Below are 18,490 nucleotides of genomic sequence, written 5' to 3' on the forward strand. Positions count from 1 at the left end.
CCTCTCTTTATCTCTCAAATACAAATTTGACTTTCGCTTTCTCTGTACTCTTTCTAATATCTGTCTTTCCTTTTCTACAACTAATTTCCTGGAATGGACCTTATGTCAGCCACAGCCTCTAATTTTCTATGTTCTAAATCCATCCCTGATCTGCTAACCAGGAACTACTTCACCACTAGATTGGACAAGGTAAGATTTGCCTAACTACCATCTTATCATTAAATTTAAGAAAGTACTCCAAGACAGCTTAGGAACTAGCTATCATTAATTATCATTGCTAGATGATACCCATGGCACACACCTGTAATCTTAGCTACTCAGGAGGCTGGGATCAGATTCAAAGCCTACTCAGGCAGAAAAGTCTGCGAGATTCAGTCTCCAAAATACCCAGCAAAAAGCTGCACTGGAGTCATTGCCCAAGTGATAGAGTGCCAGCTGAGCAAACAAGCCAAGCAAGTGCAACATCAGAGTTCAAAGCCCCCAGAAATAGATAATTGAGGAAAAGTTTTACAAGAATTATAGGCAGTTGATACATTTTACCATAATATTTCTGGACCCTTGCACTCTGTAAAGTTGCTATTCTTACCTGACTGGAGTAATGCAACATTCTATGGGGGCATAGATTTTGAGAAACAACCACACAGACATCAAGCACACGGTGTAGCCCAATGCTATTTTTTTCATGCAGTAAGTACAATGGATGAGGCTACTGTTGGCTTACCACAGAGGGTTGAACGGTAAATTTATAAGTAGAAAGTACATATGTGCTGTACAATATTTTAAATAAAAGGACACTGAAAGTATAATGTAGTAGATAGGTGAGCCAGTAGCAGTGATTTCTCATCATTAGCTACTGTGTGCCATGTGTCATATAATTGAATGCACTATATTTTTTTATTGTGAAAATACCGTACGGAGGGGTTACAATTACATGAGCAAGGTAATGAGTACATTTCTCATCAAGCATTGGTGCTTCCTCCTTTGTTTCCCCTTCCCATCCCTTCCCATCCCCCACCCACCCACTTGCCACCCCCCCTGCACCAAAGTTATAAAGTTCATTTTTCCACATAACGTCTTGTACATCTCATTGTTGCAATGGGTCCACCTGTATCCCCATTTAAACAATTTGCTTTCTCCCTTCCCCTCCCCATATTACACCAACATCAAAATACAGTGAAAACAGGAGTTATACCATGGGAGGGGGACATACAAAGCAACAAAGAAATCATCTTATGAATATGTTAGAAACAATAGCAAGAAAGAAAAACCATTTGAGTCCTTATCTTGGGGTTCATTTCATCTAACATCAACTTATCTGACCGTTTCTGCTTGTCTCAGACATATGCTAGTTATTGCACTATATATTTTATACCAGTAGCAATGCAGTAGGTTTGTTCAAACCCTTGACCCAACTCCAGAGCAGCAGAGGTGCAGCCATAAGTTGCATCCAGCTTTCAAGACTGTTCAGGACAGGCTACAGACCTGAGCTGGCTAGTGCTTTTTAAGACAGAGGTACAGGTCTTTGGTCCACCTGTCAAACTTGTTTCCTGTAAGAACCCACAATCTTTGAGGAAAGTCTCAGTGCACTGTTGAGAACGTGAGCTGTTAAGTGACATTCACACAGTCATCACATACCCCCGCAGAGCCTTATCCCAAACAGGAAATGGTTGGTTTTTTGTTTTTTTTTTAAGAAACACAGCTACTACAGAAATGAAGTATGTAATCCTTGTGAAGTTCCTGCGATTCTCTTCAAGTCTTCCCCTTACTTGTGCTTATTTGAGCTTGCTCACATGACTTCTTCCTGTCCCTCTTTTCTCTGCAAAACAAAACCTAATTTTATAGAAATCCAATTTTAAACATTCCTTGTTTAAATTTGTTCGAAAAATCTAGTTGAATATTATGTTATGCTGTAGTTTAATGAAATTACATTTCTTTACTAGTTACTGTTATGCTTCTCATATAATTAATAAATACTTTTGCCTAGTTTTCAAAGGTCTCCATAAATTTTAATTGCAATTGTTTGATGCTTTTACCTATATGTTCCTCTCAGTGTATTAGTCTCCTACATAAGTGATACTTCTACAATGAAATTTAATAGATGCCAGGTGCTATATGTCATGACTATAATCCTAGCTACTCAAGAGCCTGAGATCGGAGGATCATGGTTCAAAGGCAACTTGGGCAAGAAAGTCCATGAGACTCTTAACCTCCAGTTAACAACCAGAAAACCAGAAGTGGCGCTGTGGCTTAAAGTGGTAGAGTGCTAACCTTGAGCAAAAGTGCTCAGAGACAGCACCTAGGCCCCAAGTTCAAGCCTTCCAACCAACAACAACAAAAAAAAAAAAAAGAAAGAAATAGAAATAAAAAAATAGAAATAAAACCTTACTTGAAATATTTCAGTCTTAAAATTGTTATTGTGATATAATTTCCACAAGTTTAGTCTTTATGTCCTCCATTAAATGCTCCCCCATTTTTTTACAGCAAAGGACAAGGTTGCTCTATTGATAGGAAATATGAATTACTGGGAACACCCCAAGCTTAAAGCTCCTCTGGTGGATGTGTATGAACTGACTAACTTACTGAGGCAGCTAGACTTCAAAGTGGTTTCACTGTTGGACCTCACCGAATATGAGATGTGTAATGCTGTGGACGAATTCCTGCTGCTTTTAGACAAAGGAGTATATGGTGAGATGTTTCTAATCTTCATTTTCATAATTATCTACTGTTCTCATCATTCAAGCTAGGTTAAGAGTTGAAAATCCAATAAAAATAAGGTAAATACATTGTCAAACTGAATTTTTTCTTATAAAAGTTTGATCTTAATTTGATATAAATAGTGAATTCTCTTAGTGTCTTCTTGGTTTGTTTTGTTTTGTCAAAATGTTCTTATTGGAATTCTTACCTGTCATTTGTAATTTTCCTTTTTTATTTTGTTTGACTATGAAAACTATAGTAAAGCTTGATGAACAAATAGTAAAATGTAGCCTGGTGCTAGTGGCTCACACCTATAATCCTGGGTACTCAGGAGGCTGAGATCTGAGGCTCAAGGTTCAAAGCCAGCCCAGGCAGGAAAACCTGTGAGACTCTTTATCTCCAATTAACTGCCAAAAAAAAACTATAAGTGGAGCTGTGGCTCAAGTAGTAGAGTACTAGCCTTAAGCATAAAAGCTCAAGGATGGTGCCTAGACCCTGAGTTCAAGCCCCAGAACTGGCACCAATAAATAGATAGATAGATAGATAGATAGATAGATAGATAGATAGATAGATAGTACAGTTATATATGCAAAATATGCTGTGTGGGGATTTTTAATATAAAAGTTAAATAGTATGTACATGTGGCCTTTTTCTAAGTGTTTCATGCTATTTTCTATTTTTTTTAGTGAAAATTAGAATTTAATGAGGAAATTTTAATGAGTCATATGAAAGCATTCTTTTGTCTTTTCCAGTGCTCAAAACTGAACTCACCCTTACACATGGTAGACAAGCTCTCTACCACTAAGCTATATACTCAACTCTTTCAATTTATAAATTTAAATTTTATACATCTATGACTCAAGATGCATTTCCACAAAAGTTACAGTAGTACATTTTAAGTTTTTTCCCCATTTTTTAACTTACATGTTAGTAACACTGCATATCATAAAGGATTTTCAGAGATAGAATAGGCTTGTAGTAATTTAATTCCAAATATGGGAAGACGAAATGAGTGGGGCTCATTTGAACTGTATTTCACAGGATGTGCTTACCAGGATATTGTGCAATAATATTTGGCTGCCAGGAAAATGACTTTTCCAAGCTTGTCCTTAGGCCTACAAGTTATAAACAAAAGGTGTCAATTTGGCTTTTTGTTGTTGTTGGCCGTGGTACTTGAGCTCCAGGCTTGGGCACTGTCCCTGAGCTTTCTCACTCAAGGCTAGCACCCTACCACTTGAGCCACAGTGCCACTTCCAGTTTTTGAGTTGTTCATTGGAGATAAGAGTCTCACAGTGGGGCTGGGAAGGTGGCTCAGTGGTAGAGTGCATGCCTTGCATGCCAGAGGCCCTGGGTTCGATTCCTCAGCACCACATAAGCAAAAAGAAAAAAAAGCCGGAAGTGGCGCTGTGGCTCAAGTGGTAGAGCGCTAGCCTTGAGCTGAAGAGCTGAGGGACAGCGCCCAGGCCCAGAGTTCAGGCCCCATGACCGGACCCAAAAAAAAAAAAAAAAAAAAAGTGTCTCACAGAGATTTTTCTGCCCAGGCTGGCTTCAAACTGCAATCCTCAGATCTCAGCTTCTAAGGGATGAGGAAAAGGCTCAGAGTCCTATGTGAATAAATTTCCTTTCCAAATACTACGGAGTAGTGACTAATGGGAATATCCCTTCACGTTTCTTAAAGAGTAGTCAAAAATGTACTATATAATAGACCTTTTGGCAACTTGTGTATGTTTTCATTCTAGAATCATGTGGATTGTTTGAATATATTCATATTATCTAACTCTCAGAGTTTAGGGTACCTGCATGGCTTAATTAGGAAAAGACTTTCAAAACTAGTTAACTAGAAGCAATGAGGTTTAAGAAAGAAACACACACACACACACACACACACACACACACACACACACACACACACACACACACACACACACACACACACACACACACACACACACACACACACACACACACACAGAGCCAGGTGTGATGGCTCATGCTTTTCAAGAGGTAGAGAACAGCTAGGGGAAAAAGAGTAAGACTCCCATCACAACAAGATGGGCATTGTGCTGGCAGCTGTAATCCCAGCTACATAGGGAAATGCAAGTAGGAAGGTAGCAGTCTGAGGTTGGTTTCCAGCAAAAATCACAAAACTCTATTAGAAAAATAGCTAAAGCAGAAAGGGGATAGGGGCATGACTCAAATGGTAGAGTTCCTGCCTAGCAAGTGAAAACCCTTGAGGTCAAATCCCTGTAGTGGCTGAGTGCCAGTGGCTCATGCCTGTACTCCTAGCTACTCAGGAGGCTGAGGGAGGATCATAGTTTGAAGCCAGCCCAGGCAGAGAATTCCCCGTGAGACTCTTATTCCAATAAACTACCCAGAAAAAAAAAAAAAGAAAGAAAGCTGAAGGTGGTGGTGTGGCTCAAGTGGTAGAGTGCTATTATATAGGTCTCACACACAGTGATACCAAAGGAGGATATTCATAGGAGAAGAACATGCAGGGTTTGATTTTTATTGTCATTATTGTGTTTTGAGACAGGGCCTCAAACAGGAACCTCCTGCCTCAGCCTCCCAAGTGCTGGGATTATAAATGTGCACCACACCTAGCTGAGAATTTTCCATGTATTTTCTCTATTTTCAGAAATAATAAATAGCCATGAGAAACCGGATTCTTACATCATGTTGCCAAGAAATAAAAGTCTCTAAAAGTTTAATTTTCAGAATCATATGTTAACTAAGTATTATTTGACATTTCCAAACATATCAGTTTTTGTCCTCTACCTTTGAACATTGTAATGAATTCAGTATTAGAGATAGACTTTTAGAAATACACTGATTTGACTTGATTGTTTTACATAAAACATAATTCCCATTGATATAACTGGTTGCATACTTTGGTTCATGGTGCTTACATATTGCACAAGTCATTTGGGGAGAGGAAAATGTAGTTTGTTTTAAATGAGTTAACTTCAGTTGGAAAATATACATATATATATATATATACATATATATAAACGTGTATATATACATTGTACTTTATATAATGTGTGTATATATATAATCATTTGTGTACACACTTGAGCATCTTGAATTATGTTACTTTGGTCATTTATTAAATTTTTACCAGGTCCCTTCTCCATGCCAAGAATGCATGGATAATAATTATACTGTTTCTACCCCGAAGAAGATAAAAATTGTATATTATTAACTATATTACTTTTATGAAGTAGATTGTACATAAGACAACATCTTGCTATTGTTTTTTAAAACAGAATTTAAGTAAAGAATGTTGCCAAAATAACTTAAAATGCAAATTAACATCATAACTGGTTATTTCTTAAATTTGCTTATATCAGACTGAAGAAAATAAGTGACTTTTCAAATGTGCCGTGTATATGTTGAAAGCATATATAGAGTTAACACTTACTCTTCTCTCCCTTCTCTCCGTCTCTGCCCGTCTTGCCCTCTCTCTCCCTCCCGCCTCCAGGGTTATTATATTATGCAGGACATGGCTATGAAAACTTTGGGAACAGTTTTATGGTCCCTATTGATGCTCCAAATCCATATAGGTCTGAAAATTGTCTGTGTGTTCAGAGTATATTGAAATTAATGCAAGAAAAAGAAACTGGACTCAATGTATTCTTGCTGGACATGTGTAGGAAAAGGTAAAATATCTCATCTTGATTAAATAATTTTTGTATGTAAATTAACTGACACACCTCAGGCAAGCCCGGGAGAGGCTAAGAACCATATGAGTTTATGACTTTCTGATTGTGCATTGAAACCAAAGATAGGTGAGGACAACATATTTTTGCTATGGATGCTTAGTTATTGTAACTCTTTGCATCTTTGGTATGGAAGAAAATGAAGAACTCCAACACAAGAAGTCAGCTCTCTAGAATGCTGCTGCACGGCTCTTCCAGCCCCTGCAGCTATCCTTTCAATAAGTAACAGAACCACAACCCTAGTGTCAGGGCATGGCATACTCTTGCAAAGGTACAAAGTACAGCCGAAGTAGATGTTTGAAATCTTGGATCCCGATTGTCTGCCATTGCATCCCTAAGGAACAGAACCAATTCCTTACCAGTTTACTCATTTTTTGATTACTTATCAAAATCCAATGCCAAAATTCAAACACAACTTCAGTTTTAAAACTTAACAGATAAGCCAGACATGCAAGCCAGACATGCATCTATACAAGCATTTTGGAGGCTAAGGCAGTAAGATCCTAACTTTGAGGCTAGCCTGGGCTCCTTATAAGAGCCTATCTCAAGAAAAGAAAACAATGATTAGGAATCTTGGATTCTTTTTGGTAGATATGGTGCTGACAGGATGAAAAGAATTTTGCACCTATAATTTTAAATCATGTATACTAATGTAGTATTGTATTTTCCATTGTTTTTGTGGAAGAATTCTGTTTTAACCTGTTTATTTTATCCGCCCTTATTTTTTCCAAACAGAAATGACTATGATGATACCATCCCAATCTTGGATGCACTAAAAGTCACTGCCAATATTGTGTTTGGATATGCCACGTAAGGAAACTGCACTGAGATTCCTGTTAATCATTTATGTCTTCTTGTTGTAGATTAGACACCTTTGAAATATCCACAGACATCTAGGCATACATTTGCCTTCTTTTTGTTCTTCGTAAAAAACTGTAAATAATTGACTTTAGCACTCCAGTCTTGGTATCTTTTTTTTTTTTTTTGCCGGTCATGGGGCCTGAACTCTGGGTCTGGGCACTGTCCCTCAGCTCTTCAGCTCAAGGCTAGCGCTCTACCACTTGAGCCACAGCGCCACTTCCGGCTTTTTCTGTTTATGTGGTGCTGAGGAATCAAACCCAGCGCCTCTTGCTTGCAAGACATGCACTCTACCGCTGAGCTACCTTCCCAGCCCCCAGTCTTGGTATCTTATCACTCAGCACCAAAGCATTTACTTCCTACTGGAAGATGAACTCGTTTATTAGAGTGCCATTCGAATGGTAGTGTTCATGGACATCCTATCGGCAAGTGTTTGCTTCTTTAAAAATTCCCTTTTTAGCTGGGCACCAGTGGCTCATGCCTGTAATCCTAACAACTAAGGAGTCTGAGATCTGTGAGGATCATGGTTCAACACCAGGCTGGACAGGAAAATCCATGAAACTTACCGCCAATAAATTACTAAAAAAGTCAGAAACAGAGCTGTGGCTCAAATGATAGAGAGCTAGACTTGAGTCAAAGAAGCTCAGGGACAGTACTTGGGCTCTGAGTTCAAGCCCCAGGATGGAGGAAAAATTTTCCCTTTAAAAAAAAAGTTTTTATTGAATATTGACAAATTATAAATACATATATTTATGGAGTACAAAGTGATGAAATGCATCCAATGTGAAATGATTGAATCAAGCTAATTAACATATTCATCACATTAGATACTAATTTATTTCTTCCGTCTCACAGAAGCATTTTGCCCTTCAGTTAACGCTCCCTCTTCTTCCTGCCTTTGCTAACCAGTATTCTGCCTTTCCCCCTGTGTTCACCTTTTTACTTTCACTTGGAAGTAAAAAGACAGGATATTGATTTATCTGGATCCAACTGATTTCACTTTCTTTTGGTACTTTTTAGGTGTCAAGGAGCAGAAGCTTTTGAGATCCAGCATTCTGGATTAGCAAATGGAATCTTCATGAAATTTCTAAAAGATAGACTATTAGAAGACAAGAAAATTACTGTGTTACTGGATGAAGTTGCAGAGGGTAACTTTTTTTTTTTTTGAAAAGAGAAATCACTAGGAAAAAGATAAAGGGGTTATAAACCAATTCAGGGTTCTCTGCTTAGTGATTGCTTTATTGTTACTGGTACTGTGAATCTGGAATTAGTTATTTTTGAGGAGGCAGTCCTAGTGTTTAAACTCAGAGCTTTGCACTTGCCAGCCGGCACTCTACTGCTTGAGCCACACCCATAGCCCTTTTTTTTGCTCTGGCTATTTTGGAGATAGGGCTTCAATTTAAGCCAGGACAATGTGTTTATCAGACGGGAGCAGCTGGAGTTAATGGTAACTTGGAGATAACATTGCTCATCCCCTCCTGCTACAGCGACACTTAGCTTCTGCATATTGTGTACTAGACTCCTCTAAGCTTTTATTGGGAAGGGGGAGGAAGAAAGTATTCTTTATTAAGATATAAATATATTAAGATATAAATATAAATAAATGATTTTTGGATTATGGTAATTATTCTCAAACTGAGATTTTAAAAACATAAAGCACATGCTGTCTCATATATAGTTCCCAAGTTACCACAGCAACTAGTATGTGCTGTGAGTGCAACTTTCTTATAAACTTGTAGGAAGTTTTGCTTTTTACCAATTATCTTCAGACCTGCCTTGTCTTTTTAAAATTATAATAATAGACTATGTGTGCATACATGTGTGAATGCATGTGTGTTATGTATATGCATGTGTGTATGCATGTGTGTTGTATGTGCATGTGTATTATATATGGACATGTGTGCTGTGTATGCGCATGTATGCCTATATGTGCACATGTATGTTGTGCTTAGTGCCATGAGCATTGTTCCCATCAGCAATAAGAGCTCACCAGTTTTACAAAACAATTAAAGGTACTGGGCACCGGTGACTCACACCTAGCTACTCAGGAGGCTGAGATCTGAGGATCATGCTTCAAAGCCAGCCTGGGCAGGAAAGGCCGTAAGACTCTTATCTCCAATAAAACTACTCAGAAAACCAGAAGTGGCACTGGGACTCAAGTGGTAGAGTGCTAGGCTTGAGCTGAAGAACTGAGGGACAGCACCCAGGCCCAGAATTCAAGCCCCATGACCAACCAAAACAAAACAAAACAATTTAAAGCTTAATAGAATCATGATAATTATACAGTATAGTTAAGTACAGCACTTTGAATCTTGTGTGCTTTATATCTGACCCTTTCTGTTTGTTAGAGAAGAACAAAAGTAGTTGTCATAAATTGCTTACAAGTGAACTTTGAAGTAAAATATTCCTACTCTTCTCTTTGGACCTTCTGAATTAATTAATTTAAAAATATTAAAGGAAACGGATGTGATAGTGCATACCTGTAACTCCAGCACTCAGGACTCAGAGGTAGGGAGATTGTAGGTTCAAGGTCAGCTTGGCTGTCTAGCAAATATAGGACAGCCTGAGCTACATAGTGAGACCCAGAAAACAAAACAACACAACAGTTCAAGGGAAAAAAGTTTTCAGACAGAGATAGAGAAGCCAAGCAGTTGGAGGGAAAAACACATGAATTTCAACTGTGTACAAACAAACTAGGAAATAAATTTCTTGCTGTAGTCAGTCTATATCTTCAGGGTTTTGTGTTTTGTGTTTGGGATTTTCCTTTTTAAGTTGGTTGAAATGACAAAATGAGCATTTATTAATTTAGTTGGTCAGTATGGCTTTTAGGTATCTGTAAACCATGTTGCTGTATAAACTTTTAAGAACTGCTAGCAAAAAAATACATAATTATTTTTGATAGTCTACATATCCATGAAAGTACTTTTTGGAGTGCTTATGGATGGCTGTTTAAAATAAATCTGAGACCTTGACAGTAACCTGTATCTAAGTATGTATTTCCTCTGTCTCTTCCCTGCCTTCCTTCCATTCTAAATCTTGTTGATCATTCCCTTAATTTTCTTCTTACATTGTTTTATTGAGTTTGTATTATGTTCCTTAAATGGATATATATTTGTATTTAAGTTGTTTAAACTTTATAAGAAAGGTACTGTGCTCTATGTATATCTTAGACTACATTTTCTTTTAGTCAGTCATGGGACTTGAACTCAGAGCCTGAGCTATCCCTAAGCTTTTTGTTCAAGTCTAGCCCTCTATCACTTTGAGCCAGATTTTTACAGTACTGGACAGGGGGTTTTAAGCCCCACCCTTTTTTTGTCAGTCATGGGGCTTGAACTCTGGGCCTGGGCGCTGTCCCTCAGCTCTTCAGCTTACGGCAAGCACTCTACCACTTGAGCCACAGCACCACTTTTGAGCCAGAATTTTTTTTTTTTTTTGATCCGGTCATGGGCCTGAACTCTAGGCCTGGGCGCTGTCCCTCAGCTCTTCAGCTCAAGGCTAGCGCTCTTCCACTTGAGCCACAGCACCACTTCCAGCTTTTTTCTTTTTGCTTATGTGGTGCTGAGGAATCGAACCCAGCGCCTCAGGCATGCAAGGCAAGTGCTCTACCACTGAGCCACCTTCCCAGCCCTTGAGCCAGATTTTTAAGCAGGTATTATAGTGGTTAATTGGAGGTAAGAGTCTCACAGACTTTTCTGTCTGGGCTGGCTTTGAGCTCCTCAGATCTTAGTCTCTAGGATTACAGGTATGAGTCACTGGCACCAAGCTAGACTAAAGAATTAAAACAGAGAAGAATTTATTGTCTTAAAGATAATATTTACTTGATGTGTGTGTTGGGGCGGGGGGAAGCGGGGGGGGGGGGCAGTAACGTGTGCACTGGTTCTGGGGCTTGAACTAAGGGCCTGAGCACCGTCCCTGAGCATTTTAAGCTCAAGGGTGGTGTTCTACCACTTGAGCCACAGCTCCACTTCCAGCTTTTTGGTGGTTAATTGAAGCTAAGAGTCTCATGGACTTTCAAACCCAAGCTAGCTTTGAACCACCATCCGTAGATCTCAGTCTCCTGAGTAGCTAGGATTACAGGCATGAGCCACCAGCAGCTAATATTTACTTTCCTTTCTTTTAGATATGGGTAAATGTCACCTTACCAAAGGCAAACAGGCTCTAGAGATACGAAGCAGTTTATCTGAAAAGAGAGCACTCACGGATCCAATTCAGGGGACCGCTTGTTCTGCAGAATCTCTGGTGCGCAATCTGCAGTGGGCCAAGGCTCACGGTATGGTCAAATCCACGTCCTGTGAGATTATTACAAATTTACTGACATCATAAAGGCTTTTTCTTCTGATTAAATAGCTTTCTTCCCAATTTTATGGTGAAAATGTTTGGCCTGTCCAAACCTAGGCACATGTTTCTGTTGTAAATATCCCACAATTTCCTTGATGTTAGACCTGTCAAATTGTTTACTTCATTATTTATCCTGTTAGTAAAATTTAAATGACCATGTTAAATTCTTCTGATTTTAAAATGAGCTAATTTTTTTGTCTTGGTCCATAGTCTTTAGCTTCTCCTGTGCTGTCACTATGGGAGTGAGACACTATCGGGGGGTCAGACAGGTCGGGCTCTGACCTGCTGTGCCAGAATGCAAACTTGTCATTTATACAATGTGGTGAGCTACAGCCCTGCTGCCGAGTGGAGCGTTTGAGGCTGAGGCAGAGCTCACCTGTGGAGACCAGTGTGGCTCATAAATATCACTGTCTTCTCCCCATGTGTAGAATGATAAAGACAAGAGACGAAGTGAAAAGTCAGTCTCTAGCTTAGTTACTTTTGGCAATTCTGTGTGAGTTAATGAAAGGTAAGTTTAAATTATTGACTGAAGTAAAGATGTTTTTTTCTTTTAGTTCCCAGCTATCTACACTGTGAGTCTCTTATTAGAACTAATAGAAAAATAATTGTGTTTATTGAAATCCTATGAAATATCTTTCTTGAGTGGTAGAATGCCAGCTGTGAGCAAAAAAAAAAAAAGCTCAGTCAGAATATGAGACCCTGAGTTTTAAGTTCCAGTACCAGCGTGCGCGCACACACACACAAATTCTTCTTCTTTTTTTTTCTTTTGGTCGGTCGGGGGGCTTGAACTCTGGGTCTGGGCGCTGTCCCTGAGCGCTTCAGCTGAAAACTAGCGCTCTACGACTTGAGCCACAGCACCACTTCTGGTTTTCTGGTGGTTGATTGAAATAAGAGTCTCACAGATGTTCCTGCTTGGCCTGGCTTTAAACCACTATCCTCAGATCTCAGCCTCCTGAGTAGCTAGGATTACAGGCGTGAGCCACCAGCACCTGGCACATTTTCTTTTTAAATTCTTTGTTTTTTAAGATATAATTTTGGTAAATATGTTAGTACACATTAAAAGGTAAAGTGCTATACCTATCTTAGCATCCCAGATAACTGCATAAATCGTTCAAATTCAGCTATGTGTTAGTGGCTTGCTATTTAGCCCAGGCTGGTGGATAATACTGTGTATTACAGGCTTATGCCCATGATCCTAGCTACTCAGGAAGCTGAGATGGGGGGATCACAGTTTGAAGCTAGCTTGGGCAGAAAATTCTTTCATCTCTAATCTGTAAAAATCCAGGCTGGAGGCATGTCTCAAGTGGTAGAGCACCAACTTAGCAAGCAAGATGAGGCCCTGAGTTTAAAACATGATACTAGCTAAATAGTAATTGGATGGATTTCACAAAAAAAAAATGTAAACAAAAACAAAACTATAGTAAAAGTTCAACAGAGCTGGAGATGTAGTTCAGTAATGGAGCACTTGTCTAGCATGGGTGAGTCCCTGGTTGGATTTCTAGTACTGTAAAATAATAGAATTTGTTTTTTGTTTTTTGGGTCCGGTTGTGGGGCCTGAACTCTGGGCCTGGGCGCTGTCCCTCAGCTCTTCAGCTCAAGGCTAGCGTGCTTTACCACTTGAGCCACAGCGCCACTTCCAAAATAATAGAATTTTTTTAAGGTGACTAGTAAACAAAATATTTTATAAGATGAAACTAAGCCAGGTGCAGTAGTGCATGCCTTCAGTTCTAAAACTCAGCAGGCTGGGGGAAGAAGACCTAGAAATCAAGGCCAGCCAGGGTCACCTAATAAGACCTTCCTCATTGGTGGAAAGGTGTGGATAGACTTTAGTCTGTCTACCTTTAGGTTCAAGAGAAAGTAATTGAAACAAACTTAATGAGATGATTTTTCAGTGAAGAGCCCATGCAAAATGATAACTAGGATCTCTCCCTCACCAAATAAGGAAATTAGCTGGGCATGCTAGCACACACCTATGATCCCAGCTGCTCAGGAGGTGGAAGCAAGAGTATTACACGTTTGAGGCCAATACAAGCATAGCTAATGAGGCTGTCTTAAAAACGAAAATACAAAGGGGCTGGAGGCTTTTCTCAGTTGATGGCTAGAGCACTCACCTAACAGGTTCAGGGCCAAACGTCCAGTCCTCAACGCTACCAAGAAATGTTTAAGTAAACAGAAAATAAATCTCGCAAGTCCAGCAATCTCCACAGGCAGAAATGTATCAATAATTAAGAAAGAAATATAGGAAATGGCAACTGTAAATAGTCAATAAAGAAAATTTTGAGTGATATACTTCTTTTTTATCCCATCAGATCAAAATTTTAAATTTTTAATGAGATCTTCTTTTGGGAATGTTCAGGTAGAAGTAGTATTTATATTCCTTGTAAATGAAAACTCTCTAAATAATTTTTATAAGTTCTCCTTGTTCTCTTCCAGAACTTCCAGAAAGCATGTGCCTTAAATTTCAGTGTGGTGTTCAGATTCAATTAGGATTTGCAGCCGAGTTTTCCAATGTCATGATAATCTATACGAGTATAGTCCACAAACCACCTGAGATAATAATGTGTGATGCTTATGTTACCGATTTCCCACTTGTAAGTCTTTTTCTTGTTAATTTAAAGTACAATGATAAGTTCTTGCTTGTTAAAGGCTCTTTTGTGTGTGTGGCAATACAGAGGTTTGCACTCAGGGCCTTGCACTTGCTAGACAAGCACTTTACCACCTGAGCCATGCTACCAACCCAAGACTCCCCTTTTGCGTTGAGGATGTAGCTTAGTGGTACAGCACTTGCCTAGTGTATGGAAGGCCCTGCATTCCTTCCCCTAGCACTGTAAAAGAAAGAAAGAATAAATAAACAAAGAAAATAAATAAATGTGCAAGTTAATGTTTAGTTTAATAACACTGTAATTGCTAAAACACTTTAAGACCCTAAATTAGAATATCAAAAATAAAAGAATAAAATACTCTATAGGTATGTCAAGAGTATTTTTTTTTTTTTGCTGGTCCTGAGGCATGAACACAGGGCCCGTATGCAGTCCCTGAGCCTCTTTATGCTCAAGACTAGTGGTCTACCACTTGAGCCACAGCACCACATTTAGCTTTTTCTGAGTGGATTATTGGAGATGAGTCTCGTGGACTTTCCTGCCCAAGTTGGCTTTAAACCATGATCCTCAGATCTCAGTCTCCTGAGTAGTTAGGATTACAAGTGTGAGCCACCAGCACCTGACTAAGGGTAATTTTTTAAAGAAACTATTGTTTCCAATATAAGTTAGTATAACAATGCAAGCCTCAAGTTTTGGTAGGATATAGAAAGAGTATCAATTTAGTTCTGTTTATGGTATTTATTTTATCTTGGTATAAAAAAGGCTAAATAGATAGATAGATAGATAGATATCCCCCCCTTTCCTGTATAGATTTTCCCTTTCCTGTATAGATTTGACAAATAGAGAAGTAAGCGAGAACTAAGTGAAAAATAAATGTGTCTTGCATTACTTAGAGAGACTTTGTGGAGGACATTGCTTCTTGTGAAAGCAAATGATGTAGCATGAAACCCCAAATAAGTCTATTGGGCTTCCAGAGATAGCAGCACTGCACGGGGTAGGTCAGAGCCACTGGCTTCTTTCTGGAGGAGCAGGCTACCTCTTCTTTTGCAGCTGCAAAAGAAGAAAGGAATGGCTGGCTTTGTGTTGCCTATTTATTATTAAAATTTTTGGTAGGGCTAGGGTTTGAACCTAGGACATCCAGCTTGCAAGCAAACACTCTACCACTTGAGCCATGCAGCAGGCCTATTTCTCTCAAACATTCTAAACATAAAAATCCTGTATCTTCCCAAAGTGATGGTAAAAGAGAGAGAGAGAGAGAGAGAGAGAGAATCCAGGCGTCAAACACCAATATGGCTCTCTACTGAAAAGAAACTTCAGTAGGATAGGAAGTGTTTCAAGGAACAGTTTGAAAGGACACTACCCTTTCAGAGTCAGCTCTGAAATGCATTTTAATTACATTAGGATTTTGAATGGCCAGAGAATATCCTGTTTCATTAGTCCTGAATAAGAGATTATGTACTCAAGCCAAAACTTGTGAGAGACTTAAATAGCTCCTAAGTGTTAAAATGTTTTGGTGTTATAGACAATGTTGAAACCTTCATCAATTTTGTTATAAACATTTCACTGTTTTTTTTTTACAGGACCTAGATATTGATCCAAAAGATGCAAATAAAGGAACTCCTGAAGAAACAGGCAGCTATTTAGTATCAAAGGAGCTTCCCAAGCATTGCCTATATACTAGACTCAGTTCACTGCAGAAATTAAAGGTAAGTACTTTCCTGTTTAGAGCTGCTAATAAAAAACAATGTGAAACTGAACCTAGATTGTGGCATGGCCCATGGACAGGTGCTTTCTTGGGTATTCATTTGAAACAGAGTTAACTGATCTGTAGCACGTCTTCACAGAGACCCTTTTTATATTAAATCCTCTACCTGATGGTAGCCTGAGGACTCTTTGTTTTAGGGTATTTTTTGTGTATATTCTGGTCCTGGGGTTTGAACTTAAGGCCTCACACTTACACTGACTGGTTTTCTACCACTGAAGCCACACTTCCAACCTACCTTTTTTGCTAGTTAATTGAAGCTGGGAAGGAATTTTCTGCCTTGGCTAGCTTTGAACTGTGATCTTCTGGAACTGAGCTTCCTGAGGAGGTAGGATAAGAGGCATGAGCCACCCAGGCCCAGCCATCCTGGGAGAATATTTGGCTATTGAAAATGTGGGACTTATTTTGTGACTGTCTATGAAACCTACAGCAAATTAGAAGTGAAATTACTTTTTAATCTTTTTTCTTGTAAATAAGCTAGCTCTACATGGTTAAGCTTTTTAATACAAGCACATCCTTGTAAGGGTGGAGTTTGTAGTTTACCCATAGCTACAGGATCATAGAATGCAGCCAAAAATTGGGGAATGGAAAGGGCACTCAGTGATTACATAGCAAGACATACACCTGTCGTCAGTTGTTTATAACCAGTCTACTGAAATTCTCCTCTTAGTATTATCTGGTTCAGTTATTATCTCATATTTTTGTGTGCTTGTTCTGGGACTTAAAATCAGGACCTTACACTTGTGTATGTGTGCGTGTGCGTGTGTGTGTGTTTGTGTGTGTGTGTGTGTGTGTGTGTGTGTGTGTGTGTGTCGTTCGTGGGGCCTGATCTCTGGACCTGTTTGCTGTCTCTCAGATCTTCAGCTCAAGGCTAGTGCCCTACCACTTAAGCCACAGTGCCCCTTGCAGTTTTTTCTGATTATGTGGTGCTGAGGAATCGAACCTAGGGCCTCATGCATGCAAGGCAAGCACTCTACCACTGAGCCACTTTCCCAGCCCCACCATAGACTTTTATGTGGCTTTCTTGCATAAGGCTTGCCTTCTACTACTTGAGCTTGTCTTCCACTTCCAGCTTTTTGCTGGTTAGTTGGGGGTAAGAATCTCTCAGATTTGGCTGCCTGAGCTGGCTTTGAACCTTAATGCTCAAATCTCAGCTTCCCTAATAACTAAGATGACAGATGTAAGCCACCAGCATCCAGCATCCTAACATTTTTATGGCATCTTACCTTAGGTGTAAAGCCAGATCGTTTTTACATGAAAGGACAGTTCTCCACCTCCGATAATAGGGAAGGGCAGGTCCAAACCCCAGTCTTGGAAATACCTCTCCTCTCTTCATCTGGAAGAGGATAGAAGGGCTCTGATTTTGACTACTTACCTTCATAAGAACTCAGGCTGTACTAAACTCCTCTGTGTGGAATGAAGATTACTGCAGCTGACCCTTCTGGGGAAAGGGACATGGAGAGGAAGACTTTGGTATTTGGTCCAGGGAAAGGGGGCTGAGTATGTTTTTGTCGCTGTTGGGGGAAGAGCGGTATTTTAAGATAGGTGCATTATCACAGCTGATTAAAAAGTAATATGACTTCTTTTCCTTTCTAGGAACACCTAGTGTTCACCGTGTGTTTATCCTATCAGTACTCGGGGTTGGAAGACACTGTGGAGGAGAAGCAGGAAGTGAGCGTCGGGAAGCCGCTCATCGCCAAGCTGGACATGCACCGCGGCATGGGCAGGAGGGCCTGCTTTCAGATGTGCCTCGTGCCTGATGGGGCTTGCCCCGCCCCCTCGGGGGGCGCAGGGCATTACCAGGACTCCTTCGGTGGTGTTTACCACTCACACCTGGGTAATTCAGACAGCGTCGTGCCGCCAGACAGGTGTCACTGCAGCCGGACGCCCAGTGCCTTCATTTCAACGTACCCCACCCACCATTACTCCTGTCAGTTTGGTAGAAGTAATGTGCCGGTAGAGACGACTGATGAAATGCCATTCAGTTTCTCCGACAGGCTCAGGATTTCTGAACAGTGACCTTGTTTGTATTTATCATTATCCTAATGTCTAGATACCTCACCGTAAATAAAATGAGACATTGTGAAGAGCCAGCTGTGTATATAAATGTGTGTATATAAAGAGAAAGTTACTCGCTTCATCCATAGGGGCTCAGATGAATCATAGACTTCCTCCAACTTTTTTTTTTTTGTCAGTAGTGGGGCTTGAACTCTGGGCCTGGGTGCTGTCCCTCAGCTCTTCAGCTCAAGGCCAGCACTCTACCATTGAGCCGCAGTGCCATTTCCAGTTTTCTGGTGGTTAATTGGAGATAAGTCTCATGGACTTTCCTGCCCGGGCTGCCCTTTTCATCTTAACCATGTGTGAGATACAAAACAGGATCATGGTCCAGTCTAGGCTGGACAAAAAAAAAATACAGACCACAAGATCTGAAAAATAAAGCAGAAAGTGCTGTAAACATGGTTCAAGGGGTAGAGCACCTGCCTAGCAAGCTGAAAGACCAATAACCCAGCCCTGGCCCC

At 39.8% G+C, this 18,490-nt stretch overlaps 1 protein-coding gene across 3 annotated transcripts in view; it reads left to right on the forward strand.

The window, feature by feature from the left end:
* Malt1 (MALT1 paracaspase) overlaps positions 1-18,061 on the forward strand; it is a 53,305-nt gene extending 35,244 nt beyond the window's left edge. For all 3 annotated transcript variants that reach the window (XM_042675143.1, XM_042675144.1, XM_042675145.1), the window contains 8 exons: positions 2,482-2,685; positions 6,176-6,353; positions 7,149-7,223; positions 8,292-8,419; positions 11,392-11,541; positions 14,043-14,200; positions 15,790-15,915; positions 17,568-18,061. In XM_042675143.1, coding sequence (XP_042531077.1) covers positions 2,482-2,685; positions 6,176-6,353; positions 7,149-7,223; positions 8,292-8,419; positions 11,392-11,541; positions 14,043-14,200; positions 15,790-15,915; positions 17,568-17,990 — 1,442 coding nt within the window. In that variant the 3' untranslated portion in view covers positions 17,991-18,061. The remainder of the gene's footprint in view (positions 1-2,481; positions 2,686-6,175; positions 6,354-7,148; positions 7,224-8,291; positions 8,420-11,391; positions 11,542-14,042; positions 14,201-15,789; positions 15,916-17,567) is intronic.
* Positions 18,062-18,490: the final 429 nt, after the last annotated feature.

This window comes from Dipodomys spectabilis, unplaced genomic scaffold (assembly GCF_019054845.1).
Source record: "Dipodomys spectabilis isolate Male_0828 unplaced genomic scaffold, ASM1905484v1 ptg000024l, whole genome shotgun sequence".
NCBI lineage: Eukaryota > Metazoa > Chordata > Mammalia > Rodentia > Heteromyidae > Dipodomys > Dipodomys spectabilis.